This window comes from Amblyraja radiata, chromosome 29 (assembly GCF_010909765.2).
Source record: "Amblyraja radiata isolate CabotCenter1 chromosome 29, sAmbRad1.1.pri, whole genome shotgun sequence".
Lineage (NCBI taxonomy): Eukaryota > Metazoa > Chordata > Chondrichthyes > Rajiformes > Rajidae > Amblyraja > Amblyraja radiata.
In genome coordinates, this window is record NC_045984.1 from 3389935 (window position 1) to 3415214 (window position 25280).

General features: G+C 46.0%; 1 protein-coding gene across 2 annotated transcripts in view; it reads right to left on the reverse strand.

Moving 5' to 3' along the window:
- Positions 1–389: 389 nt before the first annotated feature.
- LOC116989256 (spindlin-1-like) overlaps positions 390–25280 on the reverse strand; it is a 126476-nt gene continuing 101585 nt past the window's right edge. For both annotated transcript variants that reach the window (XM_033046449.1, XM_033046448.1), the window contains 3 exons: positions 14328–14578; positions 10196–10429; positions 390–1648 (listed from right to left, as the gene is read on the reverse strand). In XM_033046449.1, the coding sequence (XP_032902340.1) occupies positions 1449–1648; positions 10196–10429; positions 14328–14578 (685 nt within the window). In that variant the 3' untranslated portion in view covers positions 390–1448. The remainder of the gene's footprint in view (positions 1649–10195; positions 10430–14327; positions 14579–25280) is intronic.

Consider the following 25280-nt stretch of genomic DNA (forward strand, 5'->3'; position numbering starts at 1 on the left):
GCCACCGTGTCGCCCTGGTTGCAAACTTCTCCAGGGTTAATCTTCCAAAATCTAATACCCCTTGCGTTACTGCACTGCCACAACCCTGCTCCCTCCTCACCCGAATGATTCTATTCTGGGGAGAAGATGTAAGATTTTATCTGGTTTGGTGCAATGGCAACGCTTTACTGTGTTTTAGAAGTTACACGGTGTTTAGGAGTTACGCTGATGTACCAGGACTTGGAGGGAAGAAAGGTGGGAGGGGTTGCAGTTTGCTTCTCCACCAGAAACCTTCTTGCCTTCTTTCTAAAGGATGAGTTTTATTCAAAGCAGAAGTGAGTGAACCTGGGAGAACACATCCCCCACACCATTTGGACTGAAAATTGGAAAGAGTTTCGCTTCAAAAGGAATAAGGCCATGAAATCCAAGATATTTACCTTAAAAAAAAAAGTCAAAGACACAGAATAAAGACAAACTCAAGATCGGACGAGTCTTACAAACGATGCACATCGGAGAGACAATATTCTTTGTGTTAGCCGTAGCATGGTAGATATGACGAACTGATTCTCCCACTGGCGCACGCACGCATGCACGCACGCACACACACACACGCACACACACACACACACACTCACGCAAACAGACATTTATACCGGATCTAATTGTACAGAAAAAGAGGTTTATAACAAATGGAAGCCTAACACAGGTAGCTGAGTATTAACGTTGACCAGCATGCATGACACCAGACACCACCGCCAATCTGAAATAGTAAAACAATTGCCGCAAAGATATCTTTGTGTAGTTCCCCACTCAAGAATATCCCCATCCCCTCAGCAAAACTAGATTAAATTCTTTAAAACTGCTCTTTTGACAGGAATCAGAAAACATTCTATCCTGGGAGCACCACACATTTTAAAGACAAACATAACATCTCTCAAACATTTTAGGATCTGTTTGAAATAGGAGTCTACTGCCTAATTTGGTCACTGCATTCCCCCTGTATTGCTGCCTCCTGCTCAATAGGAAGGAGCCCAGCCACTGTCAGGCACAGGGGGGGATGAGCTGGGTGGAGCCCAAGGCTGGTGCAGTCTCCTTTATAACCCCTTGCACAAAGTGATCGCATTGGAACCAGCATAACTTATGCTGGTAAGTTCAGGGGTCCAACAGGGCTGGGATCAGCAGACTCTGCCAGCGAAGGACTTCTCCATTGGCTTCACGGACAGCGTTACAGCCCACGGAAGCTGCATTGGTCGGTGCAGCAGAGCGGCGTGCGAAGGCCAAGTTCCGGGGGAAATGTCAAAAGACGGATGCGTATATGTCACTTTTTCCGAGTCTGGGAATTAAACACACAGTGGGGGGGAAGGGGGGGGGGGGGAGGGCTAACATAAAGAACACAAGTCTCTTCAGTGATCAGCTCACAGTTCACAGTAAAATCTCTTTGTGACGGCAATGACAAGTGTTGCATGCAGCTAGGAGGTTTTGACCAAGTCATACACATAGATGTGGAAATCGTCATCGAACTTAATGAAATAGACGGATGGCTTTGCTTGCACTTGGTGAATGACCAGCCCCGTTCTCTTAGTGCCGTCCTCGGTCACGTACTCCACTTGCTTCCCCACCAGGCTCTCGATCACCTCTCCGGGCTCCGTGGGCAACACTTGCTTGTTCTCTGTCACAGGAGAGCGCACAATTAATTACGATACGATACAACTTTATTCATCCCCGGAGGGAAATTGGTCTGCCAACAGTCGTAACACACAACAAGGTACACGGTGACTTGAAATTAAAATTAAATTAAAAGTGAAAATATAAAGAGCAAGACAAGCGACTGCCGTGTGCACAGCACCTTCACTGGAACAAACAAACAAACAAACAAACGCATGCACGCAGACTTATCCCCTGGGCAGAGAAGTGCCCCCCTCCCCCTCCCCTACACCGGGTCCCCCTTTGTTCTCCCACCGTCCATCATGGCAGTCTCCCCAAGGCAGTCCTCGTGAAGAGTTTTAATTTATGGTTTAGTTTTGTTTAGAGACACAGCACGGAAACAGGCCCGTCGGCCCACCAAGTCCTCGCCAACTAGCGATCACCGCACACTAAAGGGCCTGTCCCACTTACGAGCCGACACCCGTCATAGGTTGTCGAAAATTTTCAACACGTTGAAAATTCAGCGACGACCAGAAAGACGCTACGACTCTTTGGGTGACTAGGAGACTGCTCACGACCATATGGGCGACACCCTGGCGACATGTCGCGGGGTGAAGCCTGTATGGTCGTGAGTAGTCGGCCAAAGAGTCGTACCTTGTTCTGGTCACCGCTGAATTTTCAGCATGTTGAACATTTTCGGTGACCTGTAACGACCTATGATGGGTGCTGGCAGTCACCAAAAAGTCGCGTAAGTGGGACAGGCCCTTAACGCCATCCTACACACACTTGGGACTATTTACAATTATACCAAGTCAATTAACCTACATACCTGTACGTCTTTGGGGTTTAGTTTAGAGATACAACGCGGAAAGAGGCCCTTCGGCCCACCGAGTCCGCGCCGACCAGCGATCCCCCCACACTAAACTACCCTACACACACTAGGGAAAATCTACAATTATACCAAAGCCAATTAACCTACAAACCAGCACATCTTTGGAGTGTGGCAGGAAACTGGAGGTCCCAGAGAAAACCCACGCGGGTCACAGGGAGAACGTACAAACTCCATACAGACAGCACCCGTAGTCAGGATTGAACCTGAGTTTAGTTTCGTTTTTTGTCACGTCTGAAAGGTGAAAGGAGTTCCATGTGGAAAAAAAGGTACAAAGTGCTGGAGTAACTGGAGTGGTTCAGGCAGCATCTCTGAAGAACATGGATAGGTGATGTTTCAAGAGACAATAGGTGCAGGAATAGGCCATTCGGCCCTTCGAACCGGCACAGCCATTCACTGTGATCATGGCTGATCATCCACAATCAGTACCCCGTTCCTGCCTTCTCCCCGTATCCCCTGACTCCGCTATCTTTAAGATCTCTATCTAACTCTCTCTTGAAAGCATCCAGAGAATTGGCCTCTACTGTCTTCTGAGGCAGAGAATTCCACAGACTCACAACCCTCTGTATGAAAAAGTTTTTCCTCATCTCCGTTCTAAATGGCTTACCCTTTATTCTTAAACTGTTGCCCCTGGTTCTTGACTCCCCCAACATCGGGAACATGTTTCCTGCCTCTACCGTGTCCAAACCCTTAATGATTTTATATGTTTCAATAAGATCCCCTCTCATCCTTCTAAATTCCAGAATATGCAAGCCAGCCGCTCCATTCTCTCAGCATATGACAGTCTCCCCATCCCGGGAATTAACCTGGTGAACCTACGCTGCACTCCCTCAATAGCAAGAATGTCCTTCCTCAAATTTGCAGACCAAAACTGCACACCATACTCCTGGTGTGGTCTCAATAGGGCCCTATACAACAGCAGAAGGACCTCTTCGCTCCTATACTCAACTCCTCTTGTTATAAAGGCCAACATGCCATTCGCTTTCTTACCTGCCTGCTGTAGCTGCATGCTTACTTTCAGACTGATGAACAAGAACCCCCAGATCCTGTTGTACATCCCCTTTTCCCAACTTGACACCATTCAGATAATAATCTGCTTCCTGTTTTTGCCACCAAAGTGGATAACCTCACATTTATCCACATTAAACTGCATCTGCCATGCATCTGCCCACTCACCATGCATCTGCCCACTCACCCAACCTGTCCAAGTCACCCTGCATCCTCATAGCATCCTCCTCACAGTTTACACTGCCACCCAGCTTTGTGTCATCTGCAAATTTGCTAATGTTACTTTTAATCCCTGCATCTAAATTATTAATGTATATTGTAAATAGCTGCGGTCCCAGCACTGAGCCTTGCGGTACCCCACTAGTCACTGCCGGCCAATCTGAAGGGGACCCGTTAATCCCTGCTCTTTGTTTTTTGTCTGCCAACCAATTTTCTATCCATGTCAATACCCTACCTCCAATATCATGTGCTCTAATTTTGCCCACTAATCACCTATGTGGGACAGGACTCTTCTTCAGACTGATTGTGGAGGGGGTGGGGGGAGGAAAGAAAATTAACAAGTCTAACCAGTCTAAGGTTGCGTGCTAACCAGTCAGCGGAACGACTATGTACATGATTACAATCGAGCCATCCACAGTGTACAGATACATGATAAAAGGTATAACGTTTAGTGCAAGATAAAGTCCAGTAAAGTCCGATTACAGATGGTCTGAGTGAGGGTCTCCGGTGAGGTAGATGGGTGGTCAGGACCGCTCTCTAGTTGTTGGTAGATGGTTCCGTTGCGTGATAACAGCTGGAAAGAAACTGTCCCTGAATCTGGAGGTCTGTGTTTTCACACTTCTAAACCTCTTGCCTGCTGGGAGAGGGGAGAAGAGGGTGAGACTGGTCCTTGATTATGCTGCTGGCCTTGCCAAAGCAGCGTGAAGTGGAGATGGAGTCAATGGAAGGGAGGTTGGTTTGTATGATGGTCTGGGCTGCAACATCTTGGATGGAGCTACACTTTGTACCGTCGTTTAACGCCTGCTTTGACGATCAACAAACACATGACATGCTTGTTGCTTTTCATCTTTAGTTATAAGGTCATTACAAAATTGCTGGAGAAACTCAGCGGGTGAGGCAGCATCAATGGAGCGAAGGAATAGGTGACGTTTCTGGTTGAGACCCTCCTTCAGACTAATGAAATTCCAAAGTTATAGGTGATCTTCTAGACGAACCCTTGTGGAATACCTGGCCGTTACAAGAGCAGGCATGACTGGGTATCATGCAGGCACACCTCCCAGCACCTCAAAGCCTTCCATCCCAGAACACAGAACAGTACTTGAATATGATTTCTCTAAAATGCCACATCACACTTAACTAAATTGAACGTCATTTGCCATTCCGTGGCCACTTCCCCAGCTGATCAAGATTGCAGTGTAATATTTGACAACTTTCTTCACTGTCTATGTTACCTTCTATTTAAATGTCATCTGCAAAATTACTATCCTTGCCTTGAACACGCGCTGATGTAAATCGTCCAGTCTGTTGCTCAGCACTTGATGTTGTTGAGTTCATGAATAGTGTCGGATCTAGATTGATTTCTCTAACTTCCAGTTCCCTTGCATCCCCCTCTCTCTCCTTCCCTCCCCCACCCAAGTCCCCATACTAGTTTCACTGCTGAGTTCCATTATCTGTATCAACTGGTTATCACCTATCCCACAGCCAACAATGGACCATTGTGGGCACCTCTTTGATTATTGTTGCTTTCTGCACATCATCCATTCATTTGTCCTAATTACCATCTATATCTCTCGTTCCCCTTTCCCCTGACTCTGAGTCTGAAGAAGGGTCTCGACCCGAAACGTCATCTATTCCTTTTCTCTAGAGATGCTGCCTGACCCACTTAGTTACTCAAGCTCTTTATGTCTGTCTTCGGAAAAGAACAGTACATGCAGGAACTTCAGCTACAATGTCTGTGTCGAATATGATGCCACGACTAACACTTATTTACCTGCACATAACCCATATCCCTCCATTTCCGTGTGCCTATCCACAAGTCTTTTAAATGCCACTATTGATTCTGCCTCTGGCAATGTTCCCCCCTCTCCCCCGTGTAAAAATAAAACTTGTCTCGCACGTCTCCTTTACATTTTGCCCCTCCCACTCTAAAGCTATGCCTTCTAATATTTGATCATTTTACTCCAGTTTACTTTAATTTAGAGATACAGTGTGGAAACAGGCCCTTCGGCCCACCAAGTCCAGGCCAACCAGCAATCACCCCGTACACTAGCACTATCCTACACACTTGGGGACAATTTACAATTTTTACCAAAGCCAATTAACCTACAAACCTGGAATGTCTTTGGAATGTGGGAAGAACCTGGAGATCCCGGAGAAAACCCACGGGATCACAGGGAGAAGGTAGAGACTCTGTATAGACAGAACCTGCAGTAAGGATCGAACCCGGATCTCTGGCGAGGAAGGTAGCAACTCTACCGCCCTATAGACATCAACAAGGAATGTGAGGAATGTGGTAAAATATTCCCTTCTTGCTGGAACCAACACCATTAATGAACTCAACACTATCCATGAACTCAACAACATCAAATAGAGAGAAACGGACTTGACGATTTGCGTGAGAGGGTACAGGTTGCAGATGCAACTAAAATAGGACACAGCATAAGCAGTGAAGGGTGGTTGTTAAAAATTACAGTGGGGTCTTAACCATCTGGGTAAGTGGACCAATGAATGGCAAATGGCGTTCAAATTACTTAAGTGTGACGTTGAATTTTGGGATGCGGACCAAGGAAGGACATTGTGAATGGAAGCGCCACTGAGAGGTGTACAGTTGTACAGTTGTACAGACTCTGAAGAAGGGTCTCGACACGAAACATCGCCTATTCCTTCGCTCCATAGATGCTGCCTCACCTGCTGAGTTTCTCCAGCATTTTTGTCTACCTTGCATCTTCCTCTTCACTTTACCTATTGTACCTGAGTTTGGATTGATTGATTGATTGTATTTATGTACAAGTGTTATCTAATTTGATCGGATAGCATGCAAAAATAAGGCTTTTCATCAAACTTGTGACAATAATAAATCTGAACCTGAATTCTCTAATTAATTTCCATCTCTGGGCTAGAGGGAATCAGTTCCCTTTCGTGTGGCTACTGAAAGGAAATGTGTAAGCTTGCCCGGGAGTCTGCAATTCACACCTTAGCTTTCACCCTGAACATTTTGATGGTTGGAACCATCCTCTCTTGAAAGGCAGGCAAACATGCACTTCCCACAGTGAGCCACTAGAGAGCAACCATGAGCACTGTCCAAGGCTGCTTCCTTTGGATTCACTGAACTCACTTCCGCATCCTCTAGAGACCCAGGGGTTCCCAACCTTTCTCGTCCCGTTTACCCCTGGCAACTTTAATAGCACATAACAATGTTATTTCACTTATTTATGAACAACTAATGATACCGGTATACAAGAACCAAACACAGTTAGTCCATGAGAAAAAATATGTACAAATCCAGAATCAACAAATTTACCCCCTGGGTGGGCGAAACTTACCCCCTTGGGGGTAGTAAATGTACCTCAGGTTAGGAACCCTTGGTCTAGACTTTGTCTTCAACCCTCCTTATACTGTAAAACCATTTATTTTTCACATGCAGGAGTTGCTGATTCCCAATTGGGGGGCTTTGTTTTATCAGTAGAGTTTAGTTCAATAGGGTGATTTCACGAAAGGTCACTGGAGCGTAAATCCCCACTCACGTGACCGAAATTTTTAACTGGGGGACAAGCGTCACTTCCGGTACATGTTAGTGGATGGGAAAACACGCACTTTCACACCCGTTAAAAACATCGAAAACGGCCCGTTTTTGAGCTGCAATTAAGTGAGCCAGTCGGGGTGACCGTGAGGAACAGCTACCTAAATTTACAGTCCAAAAAAAAGATAGAAACTAAGGTAAATACAAGAGGGAGCTGAAGGGGCAAAATAAGCGGAAGTTGATTGCCGACATTTTTCGTGGAGATTTAAAGATCCAAAATATCGGGAATTATCGCGTTTGCTCGCTGCATTTCATCAAAAGTGGCATTATTGACTTTTTATCTTTATTCATTTGTTAGATGAAAAGTATTAAAAGTTAGAAACCCGTCAGTAAAATTGCAAAATCGCCCATGGTTCTCGGGTGGGGTTTAACATGCAAAATGAATACGCTTCTGAAGCTCCATTTACCATTTAAATAATCGTAAACTCTCAATGCGTTTGGAAATCAATTTTACTGAGATGCAAGTTTACGATTATTTAAATGGTAAATGGAGCTTCAGAAGCGTGTTCATTTTGCATGTTAAAACCCACCCGAGAACCATGGGCGATTTTGCAATTTTACTGACGGGTTTCTAACTTTTAATACTTTTCATATAACAAATGAATAAAGATAAAAAGTCAATAATGCCACTTTTGATGAAATGTAGCGAGCAAACGCGATAATTCCCGATATTTTGGATCTTTAAATCTCCACGAAAAATGTCGGCAATCAACTTCCGCCTTTTTTACACCTTCAGCTCCCTCTTGTATTTACCTTAGTTTCTATCTTTTTTTTGGACTGTAAATTTAGGTAGCTGTTCCTCACGGTCACCCCGACTGGCTCACTTAATTGCAGCTCAAAAACTGGCCGTTTTCGATGTTTTTAACGGGTGTGAAAGTGCGTGTTTTCCCATTCACTAACATGTACCGGAAGTGACGCTTGTCCCCCAGTTAAAATTTTCGGTCACGTGAGTGGGGATTTACGCTCCAGTGACCTTTCGTGAAATCACCCTATTCAGAGGTACAGCATGGAATCAGGCCCTTCGGCCTACCGGGTCCATGCCAACCATCACATTAGGTCTATGCTATCCCACTTTTGCATCCATTCCCTATACAGTAGGGGCAATTTAGACTTTGAAGAAGAGTCTGAAGAAGGGTCTCGACTCGAAACGTCACCCAGTCTTTCTCTTCAGAGATGCTGCCTGTCCCGCTGAGTTACTCCAGCTTTTTGTGCCTATCTTTGGTTTAAACCAGCATCTGCAGTTTTTTCTTACACATGGATAGGACACGTTTGGAGAAATATGGGCCAAACCCAGGCAAGTGGGACTAGTGTAGCTGGGACATGTTGGTCGGTGTGGGCAAATTGGGCTGAAGGGCCTGTTTCTGCACTGTATGACTCTATGACTAGCCTGATCAAGCTTAAAGTAAGACGGCATGATAACAGGCCCTTCAGCCCAACTCGTCCATGCTGACCAAGGTGCGCCATTTAAGCCGTCCCATTTGGCCCATATCCTTCCAAACTGACCACGACAGGCTAGGACTTGGAGCGCAGGAGGATGAGGGGTGATCTTACAGAGGTGTATAAAATCACAAGGGGAATAGATAGGGTGAATGAACAGAATCTTTTATCCGAGCTAGGGGTATCAAAAAACCCGAGGATGAAAGGTTTAAGAGGGGAAAGATTTAATAGATGTAGGAAAGAACTGCAGATGCTGGTTTAAATTGAAGATAGGCACAAAAAGCTGGAGTAAATCAGCGGGACAGGCAGCATCTCTGGAGAGAAGGAATGGGTGACATTTCGGGTCGAAACCCTTCTTCAGACCCGAAACATCACCCATTCCTTCTCTCCTTTCCCACTCATTTTCCCACTCTTTTTCCATACCTTTTGACTCCCTTACATAGTTCAAACATTGCTTGGTCTCCACCTTCAACATATTCAGTGACTCTGCTTCCAAAGCTCTCCGAGGAATAGAATTCCAAATATTCACAGCCTTCTCAGAGTTCAGAGATACAGCGTAGAAACAGGCCCTTCGGCCCACTGAGTCCGCTCCGACCAGCGTACACAACTATCCTACACACTAGGGGCAATTTACAATTACAATTTTTACTGAAGCCAATTAACCTACAAAACTTTGGAGTGTGGGAGGAAACCAGAGCACCTGGAGAAAACCCACGCAGCCACAGGGAGAACGTACAAACTCCATACAGACAGCACCCATAGTCAGGATCGAACACGGGTCTCTGGTGCTGTAAGGCAGCAACTCAACTGCTGCGCCAAGAAAATATGCCCTTTCGTCATCTCTATCGGAAGACAGCCCTTGTTTTGAAACTATTTTGGAACTGCAGATGCTGGAATCTTGCATCGCACACAAAGTGCTGGAGTAACTCAGCGGTTCAAGCAGCATCTCTGGAGGACATGGATAGGTGACGTTTCTGGTCAGGGCCCATCTCCAGACTGGGTCCGAAGAAGGGTCCTGTCCTGAAATGTCGCCTGATAATAAACGATCAGGTGGCATATCCGACCAATAGTGGTAAACTCAGGACTCAACAAAGCCAGCACCAAGCTACGGTGCCTTTTAAACACCGTGCCCATGAACAGGATTTGGTTGAAAGTTGGAAAGGGGGTGAATCTGTGGAATTCATTGGCACAGCAGGTTGTCAATGGATATTTTTAAGGCTGAGGTAGGTTCTTGATTAGTACGGGTGTCAGGGGTTATGAGGAGAAGGCAGGAGAATGGGGTTAAGAGGGCAGATAGATCAGCCACGATTGAATGGCGGAGTAGACCTGATGGGCCGAATGGCCTAATTCTGCTCCTATCATGTACGAACCGCCCGGGCGTACTGCGTGCGGGTCTATGAGTGCACCATTGGGAAGCAGTTCTGCAGCCAAGTGCGTACCTGAATCAGGCAGGATGCGCAGATCTCCCTCTTTGTAATCCTCCAGTAACTGGTACATATACAGAACAGGGTCCTTTTCATAGGTGATATAATACCAAGTGGTCATGACGGGTGCACGGGCCAGCACCATCCCTCGCCATTCATTCTTGGATCCATCATCCTTCTCAAACATGTGCTCCACCGCCTTGCCCACGATCAACTCAGCCAAGTCTCCATCCATTATTTTTGTTCGACCTGTTGGAAAAACAGAGACCAAGAGTCAATCACAAAATCAAACCATCCACCGCAAAAGAGGCCATTCGGTCCATTCAGTCATCACTGGCTCCTCATCCACTTTGTTGTAATCCATCTTATTCTTTTTATATACTTTGGCCCATCGAGTCCACGCCGACCATCGATCACCCGCACACTCTTTCTACATTATCCTAGTGTGGACGAAAAATTAATATCCTTCCTTACTTAATTTTGATTGGAATTGAATAAGGTAACGAAAGGGTGCTTGGATGTGACAATTGGCAGCTCTCACTGACCAGGTGCAGATGAGGTTGTAGGTATCGGCAAAGTAAGATTAGACGTATTACCTCTTGTCTGGGAATGTGTTGAAGGGAGGATGGTAAATGTAAACATGAAATAGTAGAGGAGATAACAAAGCTTGTTTTCCCTTCTGTGAGAAGTTACAGTAGACCACCCATGCCAATAGAATATTTTCGTAAAGTAGTGTCTAACAAAAACAAAAGTTGTTTACTGCACAGTATAACTGTCGGCTAATTCTGCTGTGATGTCAGAGAACTAGTGAGCAGTTAACTGATGCCATCCCTCTATGATAAAGTCTCTTGAAGCAAACCTGCAAATTCTCCACTTTTCATTTTCCTTTGATTTCCCTTTAAATTAATTTCTTCCACACCTAGTTTCGCACCCTACACGCTGCGGGCAATTTATATCACCCTACAACCCTCCAATCACCCCACACACGAGCAGTATCCGACACACACTCATGGCAATTTACTATTTGACCAAAGCCAATTAACCTACAAACCTGTTCGTCTTTAGGGTGTGGGAGGAAACCAGAGCACCCGGAGAAAACCCATGTGATCACAGGGAAAACGTACAAACTCCATACAGACAGCGACCGTAATCAAGATCTAACCAAGGTCTCTGCCATTGTAAGGCAGCAACTCTGCCACTGCGCCACTGAGCCGCCCTGTGGCTTACCCATTTTAATAGAATCACCTCTTGTTCTTCTAAACTCTGGAGAAAATAAGCTAGTTTTATTCCACTACTCCACTGATGACAACCCTCTCTATCCCAGGAATCATCTGAAGGAATTAATGCTGTATCTCCTCTAATGCAAGATAGGCACAAAATGCTGGAGTAACTCAGCGGGGACCGGCAGCATTTCTGGAGAGAAGGAACGGGTGAATTATTGGGTCGAGACCCTTCCCTTTAAACCAAGGTGTGTGCAAGAGATCAAAACTAGGTGCAGAACTCCAGGTGTGGCATCAGATGAACTGCAACAAACTCAGTTTCCTCTCATACCTCAATCTCTTGCAATAAAGCCAGGTACCATTTGACTACCAAATGCGCACGTACATCAGCAATCATGACACTGGAGGTGGCTATAGGCAGATGTGAGATTGTGACATTAATTCATACCGCCGTAAGCAGTAAAACTATTAGCAGCACAAATGGAATTGGCCAGCAGGTAATTGAACCTAAATTTTACAGTATTTTGTGGATTGCAACAACTGATAGACGTGGATTCAACCTTAATCTCATGTGCTGTATGTGCAGAGTTTCCACGCTCTCCCTGTGACCATGTGGGTTTTCTCCGGATGCTGTGGTTTCCTCCCATGCTCCAAGGACATGTGGGTTTGCAGGTTAATTGGCCTTCGGTAAATTACCGCTAGTGTGTCGGGAGTGGATGAGGAAGTGGGCAAACAGAGAACGAGTGTGAACGGGTGTTCGATGGTGAGCATGGACTCGGTGGTCCGAAGGGCCTGTTTCCATGCTGTATGTTTAACCTAAACTAACTAAAATAATAATCGCAACTCATCTGATTAACAATTTTTATCAATATTCTTCACAACCTGGACCGTTTCACAGTTAAAACCCTTGCAACAGAGACTTGTAAAGGAAATGTCTGAGAATCTGGGAAGGCCCACATTTGCAACACGTGAATTCAAATAATTTATCAGTAAAAGGGGTAAAAAATTGGTGGATACTTTTACCTGAGAAAAGCCGTCTCTGAGAATTAAACCACTGCTAACCCAGAACACAAGCCTGTCAAAGGACATCAAATCCATGGTACATTCGGAAAAGTCCCCAACCACAGGGGCCAGGAATGGAAATCTGTGCAAACTCATTTCACATTTGAAACACTGTTCTCTGGATTGTGCAGGGATCTCGGGCAGTTTACAAACCAGCGGTATGAATATTGATTTCTCTAATTTCTCTAAGTTCAAGTAACCTTTGCATCCCCTCTATCTCCATCCCCCCCCCACCCAAGTCGTTACTAGTTCTAAAGTCATCTTGTTGAGTCTCATTGTCTGTCAATGGCCTGTTTCCTTTGTCATCTTCACTTATTTTGCATATCTTTCATTATTTGTTCCATATCTCTCTATAACACCATATATACCTCTTGTTTCCATTTCCCCGACTCTCAGTGTGAAGAAGGGTCTCAACCCAAAATGTCACCTATTCCTTTTCTCCAGAGATGCTGCCTGACACGCTGAGTTACTCCATCTTTTTGTGTCTATCTCTGGATTATCCCGCTCTGCCATCTTCTCAAGGTGCTTTTTTTTACAAACTGCCAATTTTTTTGCTGTTAATCCTGCTTTGTAGAACTGCAATTTTGTTTGATAACACTTCTGTGACATATTATGGAATCTTTTATTACATTTAAGGTTAAATAAACAGTTATAAAAATGTATGGCTGCGACAGTGACTAAAGATTAAATTTGACTTTATATATCTCAAATGTGCACGAGCACTAAAGGTTTTGTTTCCATTGCTGTTCAGAGCATGATCTCTCTCATACACACACTCCACAGGCTGGTAGAGTCATGTAGCATGGACCATTCGGCCCAACTCATCCATGGCGACCAAGATGAGCTAGTCCCAATTGCCCGCCTTTGGCCCATCGCTCTCCAAACCTTTCCTATCCATGCAACATCCTATCCAAGTGTCATTTAAATGCTGCGATAGTACCCGCCTCAACTACCTCTTCCGGCAGCTCGTTCCATCACTCTGTGCGAAAAAGATCGCATTTAATCTTTCCCCTGTCACCTTAAACCGATGACCTCTGGTTCTTGATCCCCCTACTCTGGGTAAAAGACTCTGTGCATTCACCCTATCTACTCCCCTCATGAATCCATACACCTCTATACGATCAGCCCTCAGCCTCCTGTGCTTCAAGGAATAAAGTCCTAGCCTGCCTGCCCAACCTCTCCCTACAACTCAACCCTGGCAGCAGCACCGAGATTCTTCAAAAAGTCAAAAGAGTTTATTGTCATGTGCCCCTGACAGGACAATGAAATTCTTGCTTTGCATCAGCACAACAGAACATAGTAGGCATGGACTACAAAACAGATCAGTGTGTCCATATACCATTATATACGTAAATACACACATGAATAAATAAATTGATAAAGTGCAAATAACAGATGTATTAATGTTCAGAGTTTTGTCCGAGCCAAGTTTAATAACCTGATGGCTGTGGGGAAGTAGAATCTTCGCTGCATACGTTCCAGCTTAATGACCTCATAATGCTCTTATGCCCCATTGTCCAACTGTACACTGCAAGGGCCAGGAAGTGAGCGGGTAAGATCATCTCTGACCCCTCTCACCCTGGCCACAAACTCTTTGAAGCACTTCCCTCTGGAAGGCGACTCCGGACTATCAAAGCTGCCACAGACAGACGTGAAAGCTTTTCCCCCTGAGCAGTAACTCTACTCAACACCCAAACATCTGGAGCCTCTTTTTACTCTGGCACTTTATTTTCAAGTTTAAATTATATTTTATTTTTTATCGTCTGCTGTATATCGTGTTTTTACCTTGTGCGAGCAGAGCACCGAGGCAAATAGTCTATTAGACCGAGTGAAGCAAGTTGCCCCTCAGGTACTGAATTACCTACCGCTCTTGTCGGGCAGTATTTCGAGTGTGGAGACCCTCTCATCTTTGAAAAGTTCGATCCCGTAGACACAGTCGAAATCGTCGTACTTGACCAGGAAGAGGGAAGGGTTGACCGGTAGCTGGTCCAAGACCGTGCCCTTCCACTCGGTGACCACTCCCGTCTTCTCCCTCCATCCATGTTGCACTTTGCTTCCAACAATACTGCGCTGTTTGTAGGCAACCGGATCACTCGCATCTGCTTTGCTACGCTTCCTTGGGAGTTAAAACAGGATGACAAGAAAAATAACATCATTTGTCTTGGTCTAATCTCGTCACACCTTTCCTTGGTAAAAGAGTAAATGCATGTGAACAATCAACGACACAAACGGTATTAATGTCAGATGCATGATTCTCAAGTATAAATATTGTATTAGTGCAACCCAAACAATTTTGAGGTGGTTTAGAGACATAGAGTGATACAGCGTGGAAACAGGCCCTTCGGCCCATCTTGCCCACATCGGCCAACATGCACTAGCTACACTACTCCCACCTGCCCACGTTTGGTCCATATCCCTCCAAACCTGTTCTATCTATCTACCTGTCTAACTGTTTCTTAAATGTTGGAATAGTCCCAGCCTCAACTACCTCCTTTGGCAGCTCGTTCCATGCACCCTCCACCCTTTGTGTAAAAAGTTACCCCTCAGATTCCTATCAAATCGTTTCCCCATCACCTTAAATTTATGTCCTCTGATCCTCGATGGTTTGCATCCTACAAGAAAATTGCAGAAACGAAAAAAAGCTATTTGTGCCAACGTCTGAATTTCATTGTACCTACATGCGACTAATATATTATCATTGAACCATATCAACTTGTCCTATTCTATTTTCCTCCGTGATGCTCTCATTTACCTTTCCTATAACCACTCTGTACTTTCAGGTTCATGCAGTCCTAGCCTCATACACTACAGAAACAGGCCCTTCGACCCAACTGGTCCGTGCTGACCAAGATAGCCTTTCTGAGCTAGTGCCATTTGCTTGCATTTGGCCCATATCCCTCTAAATCTTCCCTATCCATGAATCAAGGACGAGTCGCACTCCGTGTTCACCCCTCTCCCATCAGGCAAGAGGTACAGATATGTGAAAGCACAAATCTCCAGATTCAGGAACAGTTTCTCCCAGCAGTTATCAGGCAACTAAACCATCCCACCAACAACTAGAGAGCAGTCCTGAACTACTATCCAACTCATTGGAGAACCTTAGACTATCTTTAATCAGACTTTGACAGGCCTTCATCTTGCATTAAACATTATTCACATTATTTCCTTTAACATGTATCTGTACACCGTGGATGGATCAATTGTAATTATGTATATTCTTTCCACTTATTGGTTAACACTCAACAAAAGCTTTTCACAGAACCTCGGGTACATATGACAATGAACTAAACTAAACAAAACCTATCCAAAAGTATTTTAAATGCTGTTATAGTACCTGCCTCAACAACATTCTCTGGCAGCTTGTTCCATATACGCACTGAGTAAAGGTTGCCCTTCATGTTCCTTATAAATCTTTCCCCTCTCACCTTAACCCTATGTCCTCTTGTTCTTGATTCCCCTACTCTGGGTAAAAGACTGTGCATTCGCCCTATCTATTTCTCTCATGATTCTACACACCTCTACAAAATCAGTCCTCCAGCCCCCTGTGCTGCAATAGACTCATATCTTGTCCTGGCAGCATTGTCATACATCTTGCCTGCACTCATTCCAGTTGAACAGCATGCTTCTTACAGTAGGGTGACCAAACCTGAACACAGCTCGCCAAGTGCGGCCTCACCAACGTCATTACTACTGCAAAAGAACTTCCCAAATCCCACACTCAATACCCATTCCCAATCTGACCTTTCTGTCCTGGGCCTCCTCCATTGTCAGAGTGAGGCCCAGCGCAAATTGGAGGAACAGCACCTCATATTTCGCTTGGGTAGCTTACACCCCAGCAGTATGAACATTGACTTCTCTAACTTCAAATAGCCTTTGCTTTCCCTCCATCCCCTCCCCCTTCCCAGTTATGCCACCAGTCTTACTGTCTCCCACTACATTCTACCTCTGTCCCGCCCACTCCCCTGACATCAGTCTGAAGAAGGGTCTCGACCCGAAACGTCACCCATTCCTTCTCTCCAGAGATGCTGCCTGTCCCGTCGAGTTACTCCAGCATTTTGTGCCTGCCTTGACTGATAAAGGTCAATGAATTAAAATATTTCTTTATCACCCCTTCAACCTGCGACGCCACTTGCTGTACCTGCACTCCGACATCTTTCACAGCCTTTGATATCACCTACTTTAGCGTCATGCCTTGTACATTCTCAACCAAATCGTTGATATAAACCACAAACAGTAATGGTCCCAATACCGATCCTTGAGGGAAACCACTAGACATAGGCTTCCAGTCCAAAAAACTACCTTCCTCTATCTCCCTCTATTTCCTTCCGTGAAGCCAATTCTAAATCCAGTTAGCTCACTTTCCTTCGCTCCCATGTGATCTCACCTTCCACAGCAGCCTCCTTGTAGAACCTTATCAAAGGCCTTGCTGAAGTCCATACAGACAATATTTACTGCCTTGCCCATATCAACCTTTTTGGTACTTTCTCAAAAAACTCAATCAAATTTGTATGACACTAGACCGTGGGACCCCGCGGAGGGCTGGTCCCCCAACGCAATATTCCACCACTCACCCATTGGTCCCAATACTCACCATTCCCTAGAGAGGGAGGGGTGGGGGGGTAGAGAGGGAGGTGGGTAGAGAGGGAGGGGTGGGGGGGTAGAGAGGGAGGGGGGTAGAGAGGGAGGGGTGGGGCGGTAGAGATGGAGGGGGGTAGAGAGGGAGCGAGGTAGAGAGAGAGGGAGGCGATAGGTGAGGGGTAGAGAGGGAGGGTAGAGGGGGAGGGGGTAGAGAGGGGGAGGAGGTAGAGAGGGAGGGGTGGTAGAGAGGGAGGTGGGTAGAGGGAGGGGGAGAGGGTAGAGGGAGGCTAGAGGGAGGGGGTAGAGAGGGTCGAGGGGCAGAGAGGGAGGGGGGTAGAGACTCTACCCCATCTCCCTCCTCCTCATTTCCCTCATCCTCCCCCCCCCCCTCCTCATTCCCATTCCCTGCCCCTGAACCTACCCAGGTCGTAGAGCAGCGTCCTGGGCCTGGACAGCTTGAGAGCCCATTGTGATTGGTGCCCTGTCGGAGGCAACCAGCTTGAGAGGCCATGGTTACCGTTGGCAACGTCCCATTGTGATGTCATTGTGGCAGTGGGCAGGCAGTTTGAGAGCCCATTGTGATTGGTGCACTATGAGAGGCATTGTGACGTCATCACTGGACGCTGTCTGAGAAAGCCTTTTGTTTTGCCTTTTTTTGAATCTTTAAATCATGAATAACTTTGGAAATATAGGTCAGAATGCGACGGGAAGATGCTTATCCCTTCGACGGGAAAATTGTGAGTAGGATATGTGAAAATGGGAAGGCAGTGGCCTAGCGTTTGGAAGAAGATAGGAAAAAGCAGAGCAGAGTGACACATTGCCGGCACAAAGAGTTTTAGTAACATAGATAGATGATCCCCCATGTACAAGACTATCCCTAATCAGCCAGTCTATCCAAAGCTATATATATATATCTTATATAGATGTTAGACTAACAATGAACCATTCTACATTTTCTCAATCCGTCTGCTTTGATCTGTCGTTTTCACACCTTACCCTTCCATACACTAGACTTCCTCTTCCCCGACTCTGTCGGAAGAAGGGTCTCGACCTGAAACGTCACCCATTCCTTCTCTCCAGTGATGCTGTTACCCCAGCATTTTGTGTCTACCACAGATGTTAGGCTCACTGGTCTGCTGCTCCCAGGCTTTTCCCTGCAGCCCTTCGCAAACAGAGGAACAGCATTAGCCACCTTTCAGACATGCAGCATTATGTCTAACGTTCATTCATTCTTCTCTAGTTTCCCACAGTGTTCTCGGAGATATGTAACCAGGCCTCGGAGATTAATCTGCCTTCATATGCCTTAAGACATCCAGCATCTCCTTGACCGTACTACAAACTGTCCACAACACATCTAATCAAGTAAAGGAGAAAAAACTAATTGGGGATCTTGCCCACTTTCTGAGGCTCCACGCATAGATGATCGCTTTTGTTTCTGAGGGGCACTATTCTCTCTCAAGTTATTTTCTTTCCCTTAATGTACCTAAAATCTTGTTGAATTCTCCTTAATTTCATTTGCCAGAGCTCTCGATTTGCTCCTTAGTGCCCTGAACTCCTCCATAGATGCATTTGATCACTAGCTGTCAGCAGGGATCTATCGAGGAGGATCCCCTAGATACAGTGCAGCTTGGTGTGGTCTATGATTCCCACGGCCATAGAACTACAGCCTCAAACATCTAGTTTAGTTTAGTTTATTGTCATGTGTACCGAGGTACAGTGAAAAGTTTTTCTGGCATGCTAACCAATCAGCGGAAAGACAATACACGATTACAATCGAGCCACCCACAGTGTGCAGATACATGATAAAGGGAGAAGAGGGAGTGGCCGGGGTGCGACTCGTCCTTGATTATGCTGGTGGCCTTGCCGAGGCAGCGTGAGGTATAGATGGAATCAATGGTTGGTTTGTGTGATGGTCTGGGCTGCGTTCACAATTCTCTGCAATTTCCTGTCATCCTGGATGGAGCTCAAACCAAGCTGTGATGCATCCTGATAAAATTCTATCTACGGCGCACCCGTACAAGTTGGTGAGAGTTGCCGGGGACATGCCAAACTTCTCAAGCCTTCGAAGGGAGTAGAGGCGTTGGTGTACCTTCTTGGCCATTGGCTTCAATATGTAATTTAGTAAGCACGAGACACCACTGCACACCTGCCGCCTTCGTGAGCGAGAGCAGCAGCCACTCCCACCAGTGAGTGGCCACCCCCGTCCTGCCCACTACCGTCCACATCGGCCTTGCTCCAATTCAGAGTTTTAACTTGTCAGTGTAATCCTGAATGGAAAGAGACCCTTCAGCCCAGCTCATCCATGCCCACCATGATGCCAAGTAAGCAAGACCCATTGGTCCATTGGTCCATTGGAGGGTGAGACTGGAGAGTTGTTGGTGGGGAACATGGAAATGGCAAAGGCATTAAACGAGTATTTTGTATCAGTCTTCACCATAGAAGACACAAAAAATATTCCAACGCTGGATAAACAGGGGGCGGTAGGAATGGAGGAGCTAAATACTATTAAGATCACCAAGGAGGTGGTATTAGGGAAATTAATGAGACTGAAGGAGGATAAATCCCCTGGGCCTGATGGATTACATCCAAGGGTCTTGAGGGAGATAGCGGTGGGGATTGTAGATGCATTGGTGATAATTTTCCAAAACTCCCTGGAGGCAGGAACGGTCCCAGTGGATTGGAAAATGGCCAATGTAACACCTATATTTAAAAAAGGAAGTAAACAGAAGGCGGGTAACTATAGACCGGTTAGTCTAACATCGGTGGTGGGTAAAATGTTAGAGACAATTATTAAAGAAACACTAACGGGGCACTTGGATAAACATGACTTCATCGGACAGAACCAGCATGGTTTTGTGAAGGGGAAGTCCTGTTTAACGAATCTGCTCGAATTCTTTGAGGAAGTAACAACCCGGGTGGATAAAGGGGAACCGGTGGATGTGGTATACTTGGACTTCCAAAAGGCTTTTGACAAGGTGCCACATAAGAGACTATTGCTAAAAATAAAAAATTATGGGATTGGGGATAATATATTAGCATGGGTAGAGGATTGGCTAACAAATAGGAAGCAGAGAGTGGGGATAAATGGTTCATACTCGGGATGGCAACCGGTAACTAGCGGGGTTCCGCAAGGGTCGGTGCTGGGACCCCAGTTGTTCACAATTTATATAAATGATTTGGAGGAGGGAACCAAGTGTAATATATCAAAATTTGCGGACGATACAAAAATGGGAGGAAAAGTAGGGGATGAGGAGGATAGGAAGAGTCTGCAAAAGGATATAGATAAGCTAGGTGAGTGGGCAACAACTTGGCAGATGAAATTTAATACTAATAAATGTGAAGTCATTCACTTTGGGAAAAAAAATGATAGGGCAAGTTATTTTCTAAATGAGGAGGAGCTGCGTTGTAATGCAACGCAAAGGGATCTAGGGGTATTAGTACATGAATCACTAAAAGTTAGTATGCAGGTGCAGCAAGCAATCAGGAAGGCCAATGGAGTTTTGGCCTTTATTGCTAGGGGATTGAGTATAAAAACACGGAGGTCTTGCTGCAGCTGTACACAGTATTAGTGAGACCACATTTGGAATACTGTGTACAGTTCTGGGGTCCATACTTAAGAAAGGATGTACTAGCCCTGGAGGCAGTGCAGCGAAGGTTTACAAGATTAATTCCTGCAATGAGGGGATTGACATATGAGGAAAGGTTAAGTAGGCTGGAACTCTACTCTTTGGAGTTTAGAAGAATGAGAGGCGATCTCATTGAAACATATAAGATCGTGAGGGGCCTTGATCGGGTGGATGCACCGAGGATGTTCCCAATGATCGGGGAAACTAGAACTAGGGGACATAGTCGCAGAATAAAGGGGGGCTCTTTTAAAACTGAGATGAGGAAGAACTTCTTCACCCAGAGGGTGGTTAATTTATGGAATTCACTGCCCCAGGGAGCAGTGGAAGCAGAAACGTTAAATATATTTAAGTCTAAAATAGATGGTTTTTTAGCTGCCAAGGGGATAAGGGGCTACGGGGAGAGGGCAGGGATATGGACCTAGGTATGGTTAGTATAGTAAGACCTGAGTGATCTCCTGGACAAGTGTCGATCGCCTGGATTGGGGTCGGAGAGGAATTTCCCGGATTTTTTTCCCGAATTGGACCTGGGTTTTTATCCATTTTTTTGCCTCCCCCAGGAGATCACGCGGTTCTTGGGGTGGAGAGGGGTGATAAAGGGGAGGGTAGTGTCTTGTGTTCTGTGTCTTGTGTCTACTGTTTGTGGGTAAGTGTGTCTGTTTAGTGTTCAGCCATGAGCGAATGGCGGTGCGGGCTCGACGGACCTGGTGGTCTACTCTCGCACCTACTTTCTATGTTTCTATGTTTCTATGTACTTTTTAGTTTAGTTTAATTTAGAGATACAGAGCGGAAACAGGCCCTTCGGCCCACCGAGTCTGCAACGATCAGCGATCCCCACACACTAACACTATCCTACACACACTGCGGATCATTTTAAAATTACACCAAGCCAATTAACCTACAAACCTGTACGTCTTTAGAGTGTGGGAGGAAACCGAAGATCTCGGAGAAAACCCACCACGCAGGTCACGGGGAGAATGAACAAACTCTGTACAGACAGCACCCGTAGTCAGGGTCTCTGGCGATGCAAGGCAGCAACTCTACCGCTGCGCCACATTACCTGTACAAATGTCTTTTAAATGTTGTTATAGTAACTGCCTCAGCTACTTCCACTGGCAGTTCGTTCTGCTACTCTTTGTGACTGCGTTTTCTACTTTCTAACCACTCTCTGAATAAGAATATCCCAGCTGAAATCCCAAAAGCTGTATTTTTAGAAGTATGATCGTGGACTCCTCCTTTGAGCGGGAACATCCATTAAATTACTTCATAACCTTCCAGACCAGCATCAATTTGGGCCACCTCTTTTGGGCAGCTAACAACCCAGTGGTAGGAATATTGATTTCTCTAACTTCAAGTAACCCCGGCATTGCCTCTCTCCATCCCTCCCCCATCCAAGTCTCACCAGCTTCTCGTTGTCACCTAGCAACCAGTTAACAATGGCCTGTCTCCTTTAACATTGTTATTTTTTGCATATCTTTCTCTATCTCTCTACATCACCGTCTACATCTCCCATTTCCCTACCCCCCGACTGTCTGAAGAAAGGTCTCAACCAGAAACGTCACCCATTCCTTCTCTCCAGCGATGCTGCCTGTTCTGTTACTCCAGCATTTTGTGTCTGTCGGTGTGGATTTTGCATGTTCGGCCTGTGTTTCCTCTGGGTGTTCCGGTTTCCTCCCCCAACACAAATACTTGCGGGTTTGTAGGTAAATTGGCCCTCTGCAAATTACCCATAGTGTGTCGGGAGTGTATGTGAAAGTGGGATAACATAGAAATAGGTACACAAAAATGCTGGAGAAACTCAGTGGGTGCAGCAGCATCTATGGAGCGAAGGAAATAGGCAACGTTTCGGGCCGAAACCCTTCTTCAGGCTGATAGGGGGTGGGGGGGGGGGGGGGGGAGAAGGAAAGAAAAAGGGAGGAGGAGGAGCCCGAGGGCGGGGGGATGGGAGGAGACAGCTCGAGGGTTAAGGAAGGGGAGGAGACAGCAAGGGCTAGCAAAACTGGGAGAATTCTACGTTCATGCCATCCGGATGCAAACAACCCAGGCGGAATATGAGGTGCTGTTCCTCCAATTTCCGGTGTTGCTCACTCTGGCAATGGCGGAGACCCAGGACAGAGAGGTCGGATTGGGAATGGGAGGGGGAGTTGAAGTGCTGAGCCACCGGGAGTTCAGGTAGGTTATTGCGGACTGAGCGGAGGTGTTCGGCGAAACGATCGCCCAACCTGTGCTTAGTCTCCCCGATGTAAATCAGCTGACATCTAGAGCAGCGGATGCAGTAGATGAGGTTGGAGGAGATGCAGGTGAACCTTTGTCGCACCTGGAACGACTGCTACTCCACTAACATAGAACTAGTGTTGGCGCCAACTTGTGGTCAGTCAGTGCATGTCTTACTCTGCTAAACTCACACCCCTAATGTCAAACCTGCTCTCTGTTTGGAAACGAGGGAAAGTAGTTCCCGACACAAAACAAGCCACTAACGTGTTCTTCATTGCTCAGGACGATCACAAGGCCACCTGCTTTCCTTTGCTTCAACATGGAAAGTAATAAGGCTCTGTAACCACAGAGTCGGTGAGAATTGTGAGTTCATCTAAATTGTTACAGGAGCAGCAGCCTGTCGGTGCAGTCTTTAGAACCGGCTTCTGGTAGTCCTAGCAACCGTATCCCTGGCACAGCAGTTGCCAGGGTTTAGTGAGTGGATGCACAACCATCGCAGAGTCCCACAGTTACAGCCATTGCCAAATTAGAAGTTAACTTTATTTCACAAAATTGGACATCCTCTTCGGAACTAAAACTTGCTTTGACGGTGTCAGTTCTGGCAAAAACAAGTTCATAAGTCATAGGAGCAGAATTAGGCCATTCGGCCCAGCGAGTCTACCCCGCCTTTCAATCATGGCTAATCTATCTTTCCCTCTCAACCCCATTCTCCTGCCTTCTTCCCATAATCTTTGACACCCTTACTAATCAGGAATCTGTCAATCACCACTTTAAAAAATACCCAATGATTTGGCCTCTACAGCCTTCTGTTGCAATTAATTCCACTCTCGCCACCCTCTGACTAAATAAATTCTTCCTCGTCTCCTTTCTAAAGGTGTGTCCTTATATTCTAAGGTGTGCCCTCTTGTCCTAGACTCACCCACTAGTGGAAACATCCTCGCCACATCCTCTATCCAGGCCTTCCACTATTCGATAAGTCACTATTCAAAGAGATCTCCCCTCATCCTTCTAAACTCCAGCGAGTACAGACCAGTGTCGTCAAACGCTCATCATACGTTAACCCAACAAGCCCTACATAGCACACTTGAGCGCATCCCTTTCAGAATATCCCAAGACAAAAGACCAATTGAAGAAGGGTCTCGACCAGAAACGTCCCCCATTCCTTCTCTCCAGAGATGCTGCCTGCCCCGCTGAGTTACTCCAGCTTTTTGTGTCTATCTTCTTGGCCAAAATACATTGCTGGAGGAACATCAGCGGGTCAGTCAGCATCTGCGGAGGGAATGGACAGACGATGTTTCAGGTCGGCATCATTCTTCAGACTGAATGGATGGGGAGGCGGCGGCTGGAAAAGAGAGCAAAGCCTGGCAAGTGACAGGAGAATGCAGGTGAGGGGGAGGGAGAGAGGGAGGTATGAAACGGTTCAGAACAAATCAGAGCCGGCACCCGATGGTCAAGGAGCCCACAATGCTCCATAGTTGGCTGTGGAGGAGGTGATAACAAAGGCATACGAACAGTGGAACTAGCAGGACTAGGGTGGGGGAGGAGAATGCAGAGTGAGGAAATGAAGGGTTACTTGAAATTAGGGAAATCAATATTCATGCCACTGGGTTATAAAATGCATAAGTGAAATATGAGGTGCTGTTCCTCCAATTTGCATGTGGCGTCACTCTGACAGTGGGGGAGGCCCAGGGCAGAAAGGTCAGTGTGGGAATGGGAAGCACAATTAAACTGTTGCAGTGTTGGTCAGACAGAAAGAAGGCTGCACTGTCAGGAGTGGCATTAGATACAGTAATATCCGTCTGCCATTCCAAGTGGAAGTTCAAGATCCCACGGCATTATTTCAATGCTGCATCTTTTTCTCTGGTAGAGAAAAAGTGATCTGTTACACAGATTCATGGACAGTTTGTTCTCAGTGGTATCAAGCAACTGAATCATCCTACCACAACCAGAGAGCAGTGCTGAACTACTGTCTACCTCTTTGGTGATCCTCGGACTATCCTTGATTGGACTTTGCTGGCTTTACCTTACACAAAACATTTATTCCCTTATCATGTATCTATACACAGTTAATGGCTCGATTGTAATCATGCTTTGTCTTTCTGCTCATGGGTCAGCGCGCAACAAAAGCTTTTCACTGTACCTCGGCACACATGACAATAAACTAAACTGACTGAGCCGCAAGCAGGCAGCATGTAAACTGCCAGCTCTCTCTCGCACGTTGCAACAGTGGGTATAATAAGCATTGAGAACAACAGTCAAGACTTTGGTTCGGCCGCGTTTGGAGTATTGCGCGCAGTTCTGGTCATCACGCTTGTTCTATATTATCCCATCTTCTCATCCATTCCCTGCACACTCGGGTCAATTTACAGGCCAAGTAACCTACACACCCGCATATCTTTTGGC